At 50.3% G+C, this 18,044-nt stretch overlaps 1 protein-coding gene across 3 annotated transcripts in view; it reads right to left on the bottom strand.

Moving 5' to 3' along the window:
- Positions 1–18,044, bottom strand: part of TBC1D2 (TBC1 domain family member 2) — a 47,572-nt gene that overhangs the window by 4,060 nt on the left and 25,468 nt on the right. For 2 of the 3 annotated variants that reach the window (XM_068551916.1, XM_068551918.1), the window contains 5 exons: positions 13,491–13,886; positions 9,682–9,792; positions 7,789–7,976; positions 6,216–6,692; positions 526–646 (listed from right to left, as the gene is read on the bottom strand). In XM_068551916.1, the coding sequence (XP_068408017.1) occupies positions 526–646; positions 6,216–6,692; positions 7,789–7,976; positions 9,682–9,792; positions 13,491–13,886 (1,293 nt within the window). Of the gene's footprint in view, positions 1–525; positions 647–3,076; positions 3,582–6,215; positions 6,693–7,788; positions 7,977–9,681; positions 9,793–13,490; positions 13,887–18,044 lie in introns of those variants that run through there. The other variant, XM_068551917.1, reaches the window with a different exon arrangement.

Genomic DNA, 18,044 nt, shown 5'->3' with positions numbered 1-18,044 from the left:
TGGTTTCTGAAGGGTTGGCTCTGAACCCAGCTCCACCTGACTCCAGGGCTGGTCTGCGCTCAGAGGGCAGTGGAGGGGGTCATGAGATGATGGAGGTACCTGTATCTCTCAGGAGGTGATGAAGCGTGTGTGTGAAGCATCACTGTCACCTCCCATCCTCCCAGTCCCAACTTCCACCCTGCCTGACCTCTGTTTTGAATTTCTTGACTGGCAAACACCAGTCAAAGTCTAGTGCCACTAGATTTTCCCCTCCTCCCCTCCATAGGATATCTACTGTTTCTACTGATGTAATGTCCCCAGTGGAATACCAACAGTCTATCGTGTGGGCAGGGCCCCAACAATTCTCAAGGCCATCAGCTGACTGGAACATCACAGCAGTCCCAGAGAAGGGTTATTGGCCCACTGTACAGAGGGAGAAATGGAGGCCTGAGAGATTCCTGACTTTTCCAAGATTCACTGACTTGTAGGAACAATTCAGGGGCACCAACCTGCATGGCCCCCAAGTCCCCTCCCTGCCCTGCTCACCTGGGATGCCAAGAGCGTCTTGCTGTAGTAATCAGCGGGCATGATGGTCTCCACAATGGCCACCAGACACCAGAAGGCACTCTCCTCCTCATCCAGGACCAGCAGAGCGATGGCCGCCAGTCTGGAGTGGGAGGGAAGGAGGCCTGGAGTGACCCACAGAAGTCACGTACAGGCAGCCCATGGCAGGGGTGACTCCCTGCGGGATGTCCTGCCCAACCCCACTCTCTAACCAGGCTGGTGTTCCTGGAAACTGGTGAACATGCTTTTGAAGAGGACTACCTAGGGAATTTCCAGAGCAACTGAGATCATCTTAGAGCAGGGCCTCTGGAGTCTTGTTGCTTCCTTGCTGGGTGACTGTGGGCAAGTTACTTAACTTCTCTGAGCTTCAGCCTCATAATAATCACAGGACTGTTGTAAGGATGAACAGAGTAAACACGTGTTAACTGCCCAGCACAGTGCCTAACACGTAGTGAGAGCGCTTTATAAAGGTTAACTATCCTCATCTTAATATTCATGGGCTTTGAGACCTTGGCAAGCGTGCTAACCTCTCTGTGCCTCACTTTTATTACCTGTCAAGTGGGGTTAACAGTATCCACCTCCCAGGGCTGTAAGGCATTGAGAAGACAGACATACAGCATCTTGCTCACTGTCTGGCATGTACCAGGTGCTCAATACTCAAGAATTCTTTTTCTCCTTTGCTTCCCCTCTCCCCTAGAGTTATCATGAGGCTCTGACGAGATCATGGATCAGACAGAAGACAACCCACGGTGCTGAGCAGGGATGTCTGCCTGGAAGAAGCACTGTTTTATCTCCTTCCCCCACCTTCCCTGGCAGGTCTTGTCCAGGGTGAATCCAAAAATACATTTCCCAAAATGTACTGGTCTCTCAAGATGCTAGTTGAGCACATGGACCCATATTCAAAGATGCTGGGGAACACTGCATACTCTAGCCCCCTTTTAGAGGCTTATGATGTACACATCTTAACAAAGCCTCTTAGAAATCTCACGTTAACAAAGCCCCACGTGGCTAATACAGGGCTGCCTAGTGGGGCTGTGCACAGTGCACCTGCTGAACACCCTTAGGGAGATGCCGCGTTCAGCATGGGGCAGCCTCACACTCTCAATGGACTGAAAGAGCACATTTCATTGTCTAGATACTCATGCTTCTCTGGGCTCTTACTAGGTTGGATTCGTGACCTCCAACATCTTCTGAGGTTTACACTTTTTTTTAATAAACAGGGTTTCTGAAAAAAAAAAAGAAATCCTTTTCCTCTCCCTAGTGGATCGGGAAGGTATTTCTCTCCACTCTGGCTAAAGTATTTGTACAGACCCTCCTGAGTTTAGCTGAGTGGATGGAGAGAACAGTTACGGGTCTCCTGGAAATAGTAGGCTTTGGCCACTCAGAGATGGGAAAGTGGGAAGGCCTACAGAGATTATTTAGCTCAGAGAGAGCAGATGGAATACACCAGCCACCACTCTCTTTGTCTATGCCCAGGGCAGACATAACTAATTGATCATGGTACTCTTTCCCACTGAGTCTGGAGGCTGCCTCAGAAACTCACAAGATAAGGCTCCAGGCGGCTACTTTCTGCTGGTCATCCCTGGTCATTGCAGAGACAGGAAAATCGAGGCCCAGAGAGCAACAGTGACTTGTTCAAGGTCACACAATCAGTTGGTGGCAGAGGACTCCCAAAGTCCAGCCTGTTCTCTCTATCCTACCTCATTCCACTGTTCTCAGTCCAGGAGTGGGTATCAGAATTAGCTTCGATTTCTGCTCACATTAAAAGGTCAGTGATTTGATGTGTGAGCCTGCTGATAATGTTCAGTGATTTATACTATTTTTAATTTTTGCACACAATCCTGAACCAGTAGGATAAAGCTTTTGTGTCAGAAAAGGAGGTTTAATCCTGCTAAGATTCCACCCATGGAAGGCCCTAAGCAAGGCCCAGGGCCTTTGGGAATGGACACCACTGTTTTTGAGAGTCCCAATAATGCCACTGGGGGCAAGGGTATGACACGAGCTCTGAATCCAGGAATGCTCTCAATATGCTTGGTGGGATACTCAGGACCCCTCTGGTGGAGGAGGCCAAAGGACCTTGTTTTTACTTCATGAGCCTTGTTTCCAAATCATATTGCTCTTAGCCTCTCAAAGACTGGTCTCCCTGAGGAAGCCTGGGCCATAGGTTCTCATTTACAGTCACAAGGAGGTTCCTTGGCCCGTGCCTCAGTCTTTGGGCGTAACTCCTGAAGGACAGATCTGGGAAGCTGCCTGACCCTCAGCCAGCCTCTGCTTTCCGCCCTTGACATGTACCGGCCACCCCTTTCCTGACTCCTTGGCAGGTCTCCCTTCCTCTCTATGGGCCTTACCTGTTGGTGTTTGGAAATTCGTTAGGGCTAGTGAAAATTTTAGATGTGTATTCCTCATGACTTTTTCACTTTTTGGGTGTGTTTTAATGCTACAGAAATAATAGCACAAACACAAGAATATCTGTGGCAGCATTCTTATAACCAAAAAAAAAAAAAAGAAGATTTACATACTTTATGGTGCATGGTGCATTTAGACAATGGAAATTGAATCTCTGTTAAAAAGGATGCACCCAAGAGAAAGGAAAATATACATCCACACAAAGACTTGCCCAGGAATGTTCATGGCATTATTCATAATAGCCAAAAGGTAGAAACAATCCAAATGTCCATCAGCTGGTTAGTGGATAATCCAAGTATGGCACATCCATGCAATGGAACGCTGCTTGGTAAAAAAAGAACAAAACACATGCTACAACCTGGATGAACCTCAAGAACATGCTAAGTGGAAGAAGCTTGATGCAAATGGCCACATATTGTATGACTGGTATATGAAATGTCCACAACAAGTACACTCATAGAGACAGAAAGTAGATATGTGGTTGTTCAGGGCTGGGGGTGGGAATCGAGAGTGACTGCAAATTGGCACAAGGTGTCTTTTAGGGGTGATGGAAATGTTCTAAAATTGGATTGTGGTGATGTCTGTGCAACTCTGTGAATTTACTCCAGATCATTGAGTTGTACACTAAAAACCTGTGGAGAAAAAAGAGGTCAGTGATGAGAGGCTGCTGGCACTCACTAGGGCCCTAGCAACTGCTCGGGGCTACAGCCAGACTCCAGCTGAAGACATTCAGGCCCAAGTAGGTCTGCAAAGGAGGGTGATGTGGGAAAGGAAAAACTACTTTAAATCGCTCCACTTATATTTTAGAGAGAAATGGATTTTAAAATTTTGCTCTGAATTAGCATTAAATCATTACTATGATATCTGTCTCCCTCTAAAAAGGCTGGGTTTTTTGCATAAAAGCAGGTTCTGTCCTCAAGACACCACACATGCAGTTCTAATAGCCGCCACTAGATGGCAGCACCCAGACAAGTGAAAGGGGCTGCAGAAGGGCCTTTGAAAGAATACAATGCACTCTCCACATTTAAACAGGCTCTATTACAAATAATCTTCTATTTAAAGCAATAGTATGAATACCTGCCTAAATGCCAATAACTATAGCATTCAAAGAAAGAAGTAAAGAAATACCTCTGGTTTTGGTCTCAGCTGTTCCTATATACCCCTCAGCAACTTTTGGTGCTGCCTCTTTCCACATAGGGAGAGGCTTCTTTCCCTTCTACATGGAAGATCCCCTCCTACTTTGGGATCCTCCCCCTGCTCCTTCAGTATAGATTAGACTCCAAAGCCCATATGTGGCTAACTCCATTCCTGCTCTCAAAAAAAGTTGTATCTGATCAGGAAGAAAGGTTTCTGAGTGCCCTCAGCACACTCTCTGCTACAGCTCCCATTCTGAGTGAGGGCAGACGGTAGGAAGAAGCAGGTCTGGTGTCCGGAGACCAGGGTTAGCAGCCCATGCATGGTGAGGCCCAGGCAGGTTCCTTAGCTTCTCAGACCCTCTCTTATCTCACCTGGCAATGGCAGGCACCAACGCCCACCTCGAAGGGTTTTCCTGAGGATTAGATGACGTCAGGTATGTGAGTACCTGGCATGCAGGAGGCCCTCATTAAGTCTTAGCTCCTACCTGACCTTTGCATGAAATGTACAAATTATTCATACAGTTTCAGAGCTTCTAGCTCCCTTCAAATCTAATCTTAAAAAGAGGATTCAAAAGTTTTGTGCCTTCTGGATTTTAACATGTTCAAACAGATGAGAGGTGTGCAGGCTTCTGCTCAGCCGTTAAATGAATGAATGAATGAATGAATGAATTTCTATGGACATCTCCTGTAGCGGACGTTTAGAGCAGCATGAAATCTGAACATGTTTTCCAAGGAGGCTTAGACCGAGAGGCATTACTGTTTGGGCTTAACTCTGAATTCCCAGTAATGGTACATGTATATGCTCAATTTCACCCAACTTAAGCTGGAAAAAAAGTATCAAAAATATCTATCCTTGGGAACCATTCAAATTTGAGTAGGGACACTCTGAATATTTATTCTGTGTTAAGTAAATGTCACACACTGCCTGAAAAAAAGAGCAGAATGACTTATGTAAAATTTGCTTGAGTATATATGTGTTTAAATTAAGTTGAGGCATGGGATAGGGAGCGTGGGAGGGAGACGCAAGAGGGAGGGGATATGGGGATCTATGTATACGTATAGCTGATTCACTTTGTTGTACAGCAGAAAGTAACGCACCATTGTAAAGCAATTATACTCCAATAAAAGTGTTAAAAAAATTAAAAAATAAAAAAAAATATTAAAAAAAAAATAAATAAAATAAAGTTGAACCAAAACTTGCTTTGGGAAATATGTGAGATTATGCCACCTCTATCGAGATAACTGGGGGCAGCCACGAGAATTCCCCAAAGTACTGGCAAGGGCAGCCCTACCAAGTCACCCCACCCCACCCCCAGCTCCCATCCCTTGTCTCCTGCTGTTGAACCAGAAGTAGAAATTAATCCAGGCTGGGCCAGATTCCTTCCTTTGGGAATTTAGGCCTGAGACGTGAGGGTATCGACAAGTGGATTGCTGAAAGGCTTGACTTAGGGGCTGATGACTCTGCTCTGACAGCCCTGATGGGCCCTAAATGTCCAAGGAATGACAGACGGTGAGGCTGGTCTGCTGAGAGACAGGGAAGCAGCTATGTATTATGAGAGAGGCCAGAGACCACGCAGCCCACAGAGGGCTGCACAATCTCAGGGGACAGTGTCCCCCTGGAATATGGCATGAATGGCGCCCCCTGGCGTTGTGCTGTGCTATGGCCCTGCTAGACAGAGCGGTTGCCTCAGCTTCCGAAGACCATCTATCTGGTCCCTAGCTCTATGTCCTTCTTCTGGCTTTTGGGAGCTTCCTCTGTAACATTTACAAATTCTCTTTTCCTTGGGCTCCTCTGAGTGGATTTTGTTTAAAGCAATGATCCCTGACCCAGGCAGTCATGCAATACGTGAGCTGGCTGTGGGCTATACAACCCCAGCGGGCCCGCTCATGTGCTCTCTATGGGAGTGGCACCACCCTGAGGACAAATCACAGGAGAGGGCACGGGACCAGGAGCCTGGGGCTCTGGCCCAAATCTGTCTTGAACACGTCCTTTCACCTGCTTGTCCCCATCCATACGGTGGGGACCAAGCCTCCTGGGTTGACCTCTCTGGCTTCTTGGGAGGCTCCAAAGAGACAGAGAGGTGCCCTGGAAGGCAGAGGCTGTGCCCTCACGGGGGCTGTGTGGCTTACCTGTTTAGGCCCTGGCAGTAGCCGATGGCAGGGTTCTGCCAGGAGAAAGCCAGCAGTACCCGGCGGAGCCTGTCAGGGAAGCTGGAGGCGGGATAGGTGAAATGCTTGTTGCTGGGGAAGGTCCGGTTCAGGTCCAGTTCGATCTGGCGTGCGGCGGGGTGCTTGCAGGCCTGGCCCCGGCTCAGTAGCTCCTGGTAGCGGCCGGGGCCCTGCAGGTGCTGGACACGGAGGCGGACCAGCCATTTCCAGACGCGCGGCCGGTGCTCGCGGGGCACGCCCGCCCGCAGCAGCTGCTTGATCTCCGGCGAGGGGGCCAGCTCGCCCAGGGCAGCCCAGCGCTCCCGCAGCGGCTGCTCCACGGCCTCGTGGGCCAGCAGGTGGTGGGAGTGCACTTCCAGCACCTGGATCTTGGCCAGCAGCCTCAGGTCTTCCACCTCGTAGTTGGGTACTGTCAGGAAGCCGTACTCGTCATACTCGCTGCCAGCAAAAGCCTGTGTCAGCGACACCTTGCAAGGCCGTTCCCCAGACAAGGGGCAGCGGGGAGAGGGTGGACCCTGGGCAGGAAGCCTGCCTGCGCTTCACTGCAGGCTGGCCATGTAACTCTGGGCAGGTCACTTCAGTGCTCTGAACCTCAGTTTGCTCTGTACAATGGGTATAGGAACTCCTGCTCTGCCTCATGAAGACCCAATGAAATCCTCTGATGTAAACTGCTAGGGGGCTAGACAGTGCCTGGTACATGGCAAGTGCTGAAAAGATATTTGCTCATTCATTCCGTGTAAATACAAAGGACCCTCTTATTACTCCATGCAGCCTTAGGCCCAAGAAGTCCTTTACTGCCATTACAGAACCCCACTTCCACTGCCAGTAAGCCCAAGGACAGATGGGGAACAGGAAGCACCAACAACAAGCAGAAACAGGAGAGCTGGGGACCCATTCCAGATGGCCTTTCGTAGAGTCAACATTTATTGGCCCCTATTATGTGCTCTGCCTGTGCTATCTCATTTAATCCTCATGATCCTGCAAAGCAGGGATCTTAGCCCACATCTTATGGAGGCTGAATATGAGGCTCAGAAAGGTAAAGTGACTTGTCCAAGGTTACACAGTGAGAAAGCCAAGTCTGGCTCCAAAGCCTGGGCTCTGGCCACTGGACCGACCATCCAGCCTCTAGGGACCTTTGACCCCAGCCACAGCCCCTTCTGTTATATTTATCTGCCCAGGTCCACTGTGCTCAGCAAAGGCTTGGCTCAAAGGAGGCAGCTGGCTTGTCTCCCCTCCTCCCCTCTCTGACAAACACCCCTGGGAGGCAGCCTGGGGAAGAGGAAAAAACAGAACTCTGGAGGCAGGCCCACGTCAGATGCACTAATATGCTGTGTGGCCTTGGGCAAGGGGCTGCCTCCTCTGAGCCTGTGGTGCCTCTCAGCTGTAAAATGGGGCTCATTTCAACCACATGATCACTAATCTGGAGGTACAAGGAGGTAAGCATGTGCAGGGCTCACACACGGTCAGCAGCAAATGGTAGCAGGGCAGCTGGCGGCCCCCAGGTCACGCAGACCCAGCCCTGCTCTGGGCTCACCTGATGGGGCTCAGCACAATGCTGTCAGCTGAGGCTTCGCTGGCTTCCCACTGCAGCGCCTCCTGGATGAGCTGCCTCAGTAGCTCCGAGCACTCGCCTGCCTCGACCCCCACAGCCTCCTGCAGCCTCCGCAGCCCCGCCAGGTACTTGCTTTCCACCTGGCAGTTCTTGGCTTGCAGGTAGGCACACTGTGGGAGGGAGGGGTGGGGCTGGTCAGGCCACCTGGTTGGGCTTGGGCCAGAGGCCTGAGGCCTGAACAGCTTTAGGCAGTCCAGCCCTTCTTCCAGCTCTCATCTCCCATCCCCCAACCCCAGCCATTCATATAAAGGAAAGGAGAGGAGTCCTGAATCCAAGAGTTTACAGCAAGGCAGACAGGGCTCCAGGCAAGAGAACCAGGCCCAGGGCTGGGGCTGGATTCAGAAAAATGAGGGGAGAGGTGGGCAGCAGCATAGGCTCTTGCATTGCCTGCAGTCCCATCCTAGATCAGTTACTGCAGGCTGGGTGATCTACGGCAAGTTACTTAACCTCTCTGTGCTTTAACTTCTTCATCCGAACAATGGGGAAAATACAGCATCTGCCTCAGAATTCTTATATGTGACTCTAGATGAGCCAATGTGTACAAAGCCCTTCCAGGGCACTTGGCCCAGAGCAAGCTCTCTGTAGGGGGTATACCTGAGCAGTGCCCAGGGGATGGATGGACATGGAGCTCTGGACACTGCCCTTGTGCCTTCTGCCACCACGTGGGCTTTTTCCATGTCTCCAACACACCACCTCTCTCCCACCTCGTGGAACACACACTGCACATTCCCTACCTGTCTACCCCCGTATCTTCCTGTTTCTTTGTATGCTTTGTGATATTTTGTTGAAAACTGAACATCTGAACCTAATAAGGTGGGGTGGAATTAATTAAAGAAAGCTCAGCTAAAAAAGAAGTCCGGTCAGGCCTGTATGGGGACCTCTCAGGCCCTGCCACAGGCATCACTAATTTCTCCAAACAGGAAGAGATGTTCACCTACATCTCTGACAAGAAGCTGCCTCTACTATCCAGCAAGAATGGGAAAACTTCTCTCCACCTCAAGACAGCTCAGCCAATCAGGGACTGTAGCAATCCAGCCAATGAGAAGCCTCCATACTTGGGACTCCTAGTTTCCTCCAATGGACTTTTTGGTTATCACAGCCCCTCCCAATCCCTTCCTTTTCCCTATAAAAAGCAAGTTCCCCTTCCTTGTTCCCTGGATCTGCCTGTGGTTCACCATAGTTCAAGTATCCCAAACTGTAATTCCTCTGGTTAGTCCCGAATAAACCCGCTTTTGCTGGTAAAATAACTAGCTATTATATTATTAAAAATGACAGTGTTAACTCTGGAAATCAGATACGCCTTCTTACCTAGGGTTTGCTGTTTTGGTTTTTGGTTTTGACTGTTGTAGGCTGTCTCTGTGCCCAGGATCAGCCTGAGGTATAAACTTAAGTTCCTCTTAGGTCTTTTCTGAGCCTTTCCCTGGGCATGCATGGTCACTTTCTAATTTCCCCCATATTTGTGGTGGTTTTGGAATGTAGAGTTAATACTTGGCTCCCAAAAGGGGAAAAAGAGAAATACAAAGAGGGGGAAGGCCCTTTAAATCCCCTGGCAGTTACTTTAGGGGGTGGGGGCTTGCAGCAACGTGGGGAGGTGGGACAGCAGTGGCTGCCTGCCTCTTCCCCTCACCTCTGTGATCAGAAGCGGCAGTCAGCAGAGCACAGATCCCTGATATGTGGAAGACAGTTCATGAAGGGCACGGTCCAGAGGGAGAGCAGTCAGGTCATGAGGAGAGAGTGAGACAGTGGTGAGGTGGTGAGAGGGCTGGAAGGGTGGCTGGGGACAGAGAGGGCCAGAACAGGGCTCCCGCGCCTCACCTTCATCAGGAGGGCCTTCTCCTTCTCAGCCACCTTTCTCCAGATCTTTGTGACCTGGTGGATCTCGGAATTGAGAAAGCGGTTCTGGGTCCGGTATGCTTCCATGTCATCCTGGAGAAGACAGCAAAGCATTTAATGAGCTGCACCGGAAACATCTCCCTGGTCCTCACTCTCAGATGAGCTGCCAACACTTTCTTCCTTTAGAAATTTCCAATAATGGCAACAGAAAAGGAAGTCTGAAAGAAAAAAAATAATAGTGATAGCCCCCTTCTCTAATCTTGATGCCAGCATGACATGGTGGAGAGAGCATTAAGCCTGGACTTCAAGTCCTGGCTCTGACTTCCTGGCAGGGAGGCCTCACTGAATCAATCTGACCCTCTGCTTCCTCATCTGTAAAAGGAGCAAATACCAACTACCCCACTTGGCAGCTGCTGACTAAGTGAGGTAACGTGCACACTAAGTACAAGGACCAAAACAGAGCAAACATTCAAGTAGTGTTTTTTTTTTAAATAAAAATATTTTGTCATATATTGGTGATCATACTGAACAATTTTGGGTGAAAATTTTTTACTGTCACTTTGTAAATACTTTTCTATGTTGCTACAGAAGCTTCCCAATGATAATTTTTAATGTCTGATGACTATTCTATTAGGTGAATTTACCATAACTTAGATATAATCCTTCTCCTGTTGCTTTTTTAGTTTGAGCCCTGGGTGTTTTTGGTTTGTTTGGTTTTTTTTTGCGCTGTGCCATGTGGCATGCGGGCTCTTAGTTCCCTGACCAGGGATTGAACCCATGCTCCCTGCAGCGCAAGCGTGGAGTCTTAACCACTGGACCACCAGGGAAGTCCCTGGTTTGTTTCTATTATGAATAAAGCTGTAATGTTTATATCTGAGCCTAGAGTTTTCCTTTTGCAAGCTGTCCAGGGGAGGGAGTATGATCTTCCTGCTGGGGCATGCAAGGAGAAGCTGGCCATGCACTGGGGAGGGTCAAGCAGGAGCCTGAAAGGAGTAGCCGCAGCTGCAGCCATGGCTCTCAATCTTTATTCTGATTGGATGGACACTGTGGGAACAATGGACAACACATGCTCATAGTGATACCTAGCAATTCCAGGGCATTTACTAACGGAAACTCAATCCCTTTCTCTCTCACTCAAGAAAATGTACTGGCATGTAGATGAGTATGAGAGACTATTGCAGGTACGACTTCGGATAGGCCCTGATTTATCAGGAAATTAAGAATAGCACACCTCGCCCATGGCACTTCAATGTCAGGGATGGGTCACTTGTGTACAGCTCATAGGCCGTGCTGACCCTCTTCATTCTGGCCAAGATCCCTCCCAGCTCAGAAGCTCCAATTCATGTCCAGGGGCTCTCCAAGGCTTTGGATGTGTCGCACAGGGCACCCTGCTTGCAGCCCGGACAAGGAGGGCAGGTACGAGTGCCCCTCAGAGCAGCCGTGGGCCTGGGTGGGGTGGCATCTGGGCAGTGCCTTTCCGTTCACTCATTGCCCTACCTTGAGTGTTCTTCTTGGCTCAGAACTGTAAGGAGGAAAAAGAGAGAGCTCTGAGAAGAGAAAAGCCATGTGACTGTCACCAGTGAGGCAAAGGAGGAAAACACAACTGGAGAAAGGGGACAGGGAAGAAGAGAGTTTGCCCTCCTGCTTTCACAGGGACCAGGGACCCGGGAATCATCTTCGGGAAATTCCGTGTGGACTAGCCCTTGTGCTAGTGGGGAAGGCAGTGGATTGGACGTGCGGACACCTGGGGTCAGGCTGTAACCCTGCTGCTTGTACTGTGCGACCCTGGACCAGTCCTTTCCCCTCTCCAGGACTCGGCCGACCGTGCCAGAAAATGAGGGGGAAGACTAGATCTCTGAGTCTTTCCGGCTCTGATATTCAAGAAGTCAGTGATTCTGTCCTCACAATGACAGTTTCAACAACAAGGGGGGCATTTCCTTAAAGTTGAGTGTCCTTAACCACAAGGGCAAGCAGGAAATGTGAACACACTCTGTCCCAAAACTTAAAGACAGTGGAGTTTTGATGGGTCTTCTATTTTTTTCTAGATCAGAGACCTAAAGGCTAAAAAATAAGGGAGTCTAGTACATGCAACTCCTTCTAGCAGAAAACACCTCCAAGGTGTCAGCTGCAGGACTGATAGCTTTCTAACAACCTCTGAGGAGCAGCCGTAAATGTAAGCATGGTTGATGTGAATTGTACCCAGAATCTCTTCGTATCTGGGCTCAATGATAAATTAAATTCCTGAACATGCAAACTCAGGAGCACGCTCAGTCATTTAGGTGAGTCAGTACTTCCAGGCAACTCTCTGAGACGGTCTGGAGGCACCCAGCGAGTCTATCTCTTTGACCCCCATGCTGCTCTACTGGGTCTTCAACAGTGGATTCCAGCAGAATGGGCACAGAAAGAAGACACTTAGCAGGGCAGAGCAGGGTAGGAAAGCAATCTCATGGAAGCAATTTTCACTGCTTTATGAGGGACTCACAGCTTTCTAACAACCTAGCTGCATCTGCATTTGAAAGGTTTTGTTTTCATTTTGCACTCAAAAGAATCTCTGATTTTAGACCAAATAAGGGAAAAGGTTCAGAGACTGGTTATATGCTTTTTCATGCTGAAAGAAAGGGAAGGAAATCTGGATTTCATGTCATCTTCCTTTCCCCTTCTAACAACTCTGTTTGTAGGACTGGTTAGGCCATGTTATATAAAGGTGAGATAACTTGCCCAAGGTCATACAGCTAGCAAGAGGCAGTCTGCCTGACTTCAGAGCTTGGGGAGTGGCCACTATACCACACTGCCCACTGGTCTCTCAAAAGCTCCCAGATTTCTCTCCTTCTTCCTTTCCCCCTCTTACCCCGTCCGACAGCAGTTCTTTGATACAGCAGCACAGGATTTCCGTGGTAATCCGATGTATACTCTTGTGGCTGTGAGTGCAAGGGTTGTGGAAGGACTGACTGGGGCTATGTGGCTGCCTGTAGGGACGGTGGGTACTAGGAGCACCTATCCCCAGCTCCTGTCACCACCCTCCAGAGAGGAGGCTGCAGCCTGTGGCAGGTATCACAGTTAAAATAAAGTTCCTGCCCCCTGTGTTGCAACTGGTCCCTGCGGGATGGGGTGGCCTTTCCCGGGTGAGAGCCACACCCTAGTCAGAGAGGTGAGCTGCAACCCAGTGCCAGTCCCCCCCATTTCCTCTGCACACGGTCCTGGGCAAGTTACTTCACCTTTCTCAGCCCTGGCATTCTCATCTGTAAAGTGGGGAGCATATAAGCAGCTGCCTCACCAGGCTGGTGCGAGGACTAAATGAAGTGATGAAAGTAAAGCACTTAGGACAGTGCCTACCACACAGTACACAATCTGTAAGTAGGAGTAGCGATTATTGTCATTATCACGAGCAAGTCACAGCCAGCCACAGGTCACTACTCGTGTGCAGGACTGCTGGGGAGGGCTGCCGGGCACCTCGGGGGCTCCTGAGAGCATCAGCGTGGCGCTAAAGGAGGCTGAGCAGGCCCGGCCCCAGAGCGCTTAGGAGTTCTGACTCCATCTTGGGCTCTTCAGCTCTACTTTGATAATTTAGAGATACCTTCACTTTTCAGCCTAGGATATCATGAAAAGGTCAAATTGCATTGGGCCCTCTGGTTAAGAAGGTGAGGAAATGTGTAGCAACATTTCTACCAATGTCTGTTTCAGATGTGAATACTCCAGTATTAAGGGTCACCCCAGCTCTGTCTAGAAAACCCTTGGGGTCAAGAGCAGTGCCTTCCCCCAAGGGCCCAGGGCCTGGAGGGAGGGGCCCCTACCTTCAGGTGCTCCATCTTTTCCTGTTGGCTCAGGAGGTCCCTGTCAGCTGCATCAAGGGGCGCAGGGGGCTGGCGGGGGGGATGCATGAAGTCCTGGGTGACCTTCTCAGAGAGTTTACAGATGACCTGCTGCTTAGCCTCGTTCTTGTCCATGAGCAGCTGCACGTGTTGCCGCAGCTCCTGCACCTCCTGCTCCCGCAGGCTCGCTGCCTGCACCAGGCTCTCCCGCTCCTGTTCCAGGGCCTCCACCCGCCTGCCCAGCTCCGCGATCTGCCGCACTTTGTGCCGCACCAGCTCCAGCCGGTCCTTGTCCTCGGCCGCTGCCAGGTACGCACTGGACACCCTCTTCTCCTGCTGGGCAGCCTCCAGCGCCTTGTGCAGGATCTTCACCAGCTCCTGCATGGGGAAAGGGAAGAGCCCGGTGAGCTCGGGGAAGGCCTGTTACGTGCCAGAGGTGAGGCAGACGCTGTCATCAGTTCTCCTAAGAGCCCTGAGAGGTGGCAGGCAACATCCCCTAGGGCATCACTGACCAGCACCCACATTCTCTTTTTCTACTCAAAAGAGTTTTAGTTGGACACATGGTTCCCCAGCAGAGGACTACATTTCCCAGCCAAGCTCATAGCTAGGTGTGGCCAAGTGTGCCCAAACCGTGCCCAAATGGGATATGAGAAATGCTGTGGGCAGCTTCTGGGTCATGCCTTCCAAACCACTGCGCACGCGCTCCCCTGGCCTAGTTCCCTTTCCTCCCGGCTGGGAAATGGCAGGAACCAGAGCAGCCACGCTGGGCTCACAAGCAGAAGTTGCATGTTGAGAATGGCACAGTCGCCCCACCAGCTCAGAACTGCACACTTCACTCTGGATTCTTCAATGTCAGAGAGAAATAAACTTCCAATTTGTTTTAGGCCACAGTACTTTAAGGCTTCTGCCCATTCCCCAACTAATATATGTCTGTTTCAGAAATGAACAAACTGAGGCCCAGCAGAGTGGAATTTAACTCCAAATCATCCAGACACTGAGCATCCTGTGCTCGGTCAGTAATGAAACCAGGGGTGGCAGCGGCGTGGCACGTGGGCATGGCTCTTCCTTCTCACCCCTGAGGCAGACATCACTCATCAACCTCAGTACTCTTTCCCGCTAAAGCCTAGCTGAGGCCTCAGAGTCCTTCTGAACATGGCATTCAAGCAGTTACTACCAATCGAGCTGAGGCGGCATTAGAGAGAAAACAAACTGGCAATCCTCACACCTCGCCACACACCCAGGGCTTCATTCAGTCCATCTGTGCCCACCCCTCAGACCATCCAACGATGCCTGCAAGGCTGGTGCAAAGAAGCGTCCAGGAGTTCAGAAGCAACGGGCTTCGATTTATTCCTTGGCAGGGGCAGCCGATTCATGTGGAAATTCAAGGTTTGGCTCCCTGTGCCTTCAAGCTTCCAACCTCCCCAGCATTCAGGGACCTGTCCTGCCCCAAAGCAGGGATGTGAATTCATTCAGGACCAGGATCAGAATATCAGAAGCCAGGCAGCCCAGCAGCCGGTCCCACGTGAACCGCAGACCTGGCAGTTAGGGCCTTTAGCTCACACTGCTGTGCTCCATGCCAGTCTCATCTGGAAAAGCGTGGTTTCCTGGAGACACATTAACTGTATGCATGCCAAAGTATTTAAATAAATGATCGGCTGGATAGGCTAAGAACAACTCCATTTTGGAGAACTGCCCAAAATCATGACTTCATTTCAGAAGCTAACGATAAGACCAAATTAGCATACCCCTTCCGAAACCTTCGTACTAGTGACCGTCCCTTCTCTGGTTCTCTCTCTTCTATCCATCCACCTAACCTTTATCAAGCACTCACTCAGTGCCAGCCCCTGGGACCCAGAGAGGGACCAGTCACAGTTCCCACACTCAAGGACCACGAAGGCTGGTGGGAGCAAAGGTGAACCACTGTCACAGAATGATTTACCGTGAGAGGGGGAAGCAAGGGTGTTTGTGGGGACTCAGGGCAGCAGGCGATGACTTCTGCCTGGGGCGGAGGCGGGGGAAGACCAGTACATTCTACAGAAAGGCGGAGCAGTTTAAACTGATCCTGAAGAATGAGGAGGGCCAGTGACGGTCAAGCAGCAGGGGGGAGACAAGGGCAGAAAGTGGGAGCTGAGGGTTGGGAGCGCTTTCCAGATGGGGTTGAGTCAACAGCTTGAGCAAAGCCTCAATGGAATGAAAGAACAGTTACGGAGCTGTGGGTCCTGGGTGTGGCAGGAAGGTGGGGAGGGGCGGGTGGCTGCAAACTGAACTGGCATGTCAGGGATTTAGAAGTTGGCTTCCCAGGGCGGTACTGACCGAGATCAACATTCTTGTGGCTGCAGGATAACTGAGAAGCCTAGACCATTTTCTGAGTCAGCTGAGATTTGGAGATTACCTGGGGTAACTGCCTGGTGAAATAACAAGTACATGCCACTGCTCAGACTTGCCCTAGCCTCAGAATCAGGGAGGTATCTGTCTGCCAACTTTGGGAGAGTCAACTCTGAAGCCCATTTCACTACATCAGCTGTCTCTCCCTTCCCACATCTGGCTCTCCAAATCCAAAACCAAGACACCAGCCCGGGAGGCTGTCCTCCCACCCCAGGACCCCTGCACCAGAATAAGACAGGAAGAAAGGAACCCGGGAGAGGGATGGAGCCAGAGCAGGAAGTGTAAAGTGAGGAGTGGGAATGGATCATGGATTCAGAAAACCTGGAGGCTGGATGGCCCTGGGAGACCACCTGGTTCAGTCACCCCGCTGTCACGCGGGGAGACTGAAGCTCAAGAAAGGAGAAGAGAGCACTAAAGGGACCTGGTGGATCCCCATGAGGGGGAAAACTGCAGCTAGAACAGAAGGCTCCCAACTCCAATCCTAAAACCCTTCACTTCTTCATGATGTGTAGTTAATGGATTTTGCATCGAAATGCTTCTTTGAATTTCTTTAAAAATGGGAATAACCCACGTTCATAGCAGCATTATTCACAAGACCCAAGAGGTGGAAACAACCCAAGTGTCTGTCGATGGTGAATAGATAAACAAAATGTGGCATATGATGGAATATTATTCAGTCTTAAAAAGGAAGGAAATCCCATCACATGTTAAAACATGGATGAACATTGAGGATCTTATGCTAGGTGAATTAAGCCAGTCACAAAAATGCACATATACATCAAATAGAAATAATGAAAACAAAAAGGAAAGCTTGAATATCTCATTTTGAAGCTGCTTTTGTCCTTACAATGTGATGACGCCTCTCCAGGTCAGTCATTATCAAGCAACACTATCATTTGCAACAGTTCAAGAGTATTCCGTGTATGGAGCACACAATTCCCTTCACCCCACCTCCTAGGATGGACATCTGGGTTGTTTCCAATTCCCACAATCATAAGCAATGCCTTAGGACCAAGTCTTAAAGTAGAAGAGCTGATCAAGTGATACTTTTAATACTTCTTAATTGAATCATTGTTTGGTCGATCTTAGATTTCGACAACTGGTAATAAGTTGTCATTTTAGTAAACATTTTAAAAGCCAATAAATCATTTATCTTATTAAAGTGTGGATACCTTCATTGCTCACTAGAATCAAGGTGGGCGGGTCCAACAGTGCTTGTGGAAAGAGCACTGGACTGGGAGTGCCCTGGACATGACGGCCTCTGACCCCTAAGGGGCTCGGTGCCAGCTGGGAACAGGTGAAGGAGCACTGGCTTCGGAGTTACAGAGGCCTCGGTTCCCATTCCAGATCCACTAATGCGGGTGCTTCAGAAAACTGAACCTCAGCTTTCTCGTATGTAAAATGGAGATGACAGTCCTATTCCACCAAGAGTCACTGAAAGGGTGAGAGAGAAATTGTGACAAGTGTGCCTCCCCAAGCACAGGGGCCCTCTCACCCCCCTCCCTCCAAGGCCTGTACTCCTCCCCAGGACCGGCTGGGGTTCTAGGGAAGGGAGAGGCTGCACCTTGCTCTGATCAAGTTTCCTCAGTGAATTATATGCCTTCACCAAGTACTCCTGAGTGAGCTAAGCTGGCCCCTGGCAGGGCCCAGGGGAGGGGTTCACCATTCCTGGCAGCCAACATCCCCACAAACAACAGCCCTCCATCTGTCGGAGCAGACAGCCTTCAGGTTGGGTGCAATGCTGCCGACTCTGAAAGCCTGAGCCACCAGGCCAAGCTGCCATCTGGTGCCGTCTCCCAGAGTCCCAATCTCTTGGGGGGCCAGCGCTGCAGGGGACTGGGATGGATAATGGCTTAATGGGTATTCGAATCACAGGGAGTGCATTCATTTTTTCTGAGGAGCAGTCGCGGTGCTTGTGTCTGATACTGGGCTACACCGCGAGAGCATGGAGGAGACGGCCGGGCTGTGAGGAGTCCTGGACCTGGGGAAGGAGACCAGTGCCCACGTCCTGGCTCTTCCAGCTGCGTGACCTTGGACAAGTCAGCCACCTTCTCTGAGCCCCTTGAACGTGGTGCAGCGAAGAGGGCAGAAGCTCTGGAGGCAGACAGACCAGAGCCTGAACCCTGACTCAGCGCCCAGGAGGGCATGGGC

Source organism: Eschrichtius robustus, chromosome 10, assembly GCF_028021215.1.
Source record: "Eschrichtius robustus isolate mEscRob2 chromosome 10, mEscRob2.pri, whole genome shotgun sequence".
Classification (NCBI taxonomy): Eukaryota; Metazoa; Chordata; class Mammalia; order Artiodactyla; family Eschrichtiidae; genus Eschrichtius; species Eschrichtius robustus.
This window is presented reverse-complemented; position numbering and strand designations above follow the sequence as displayed.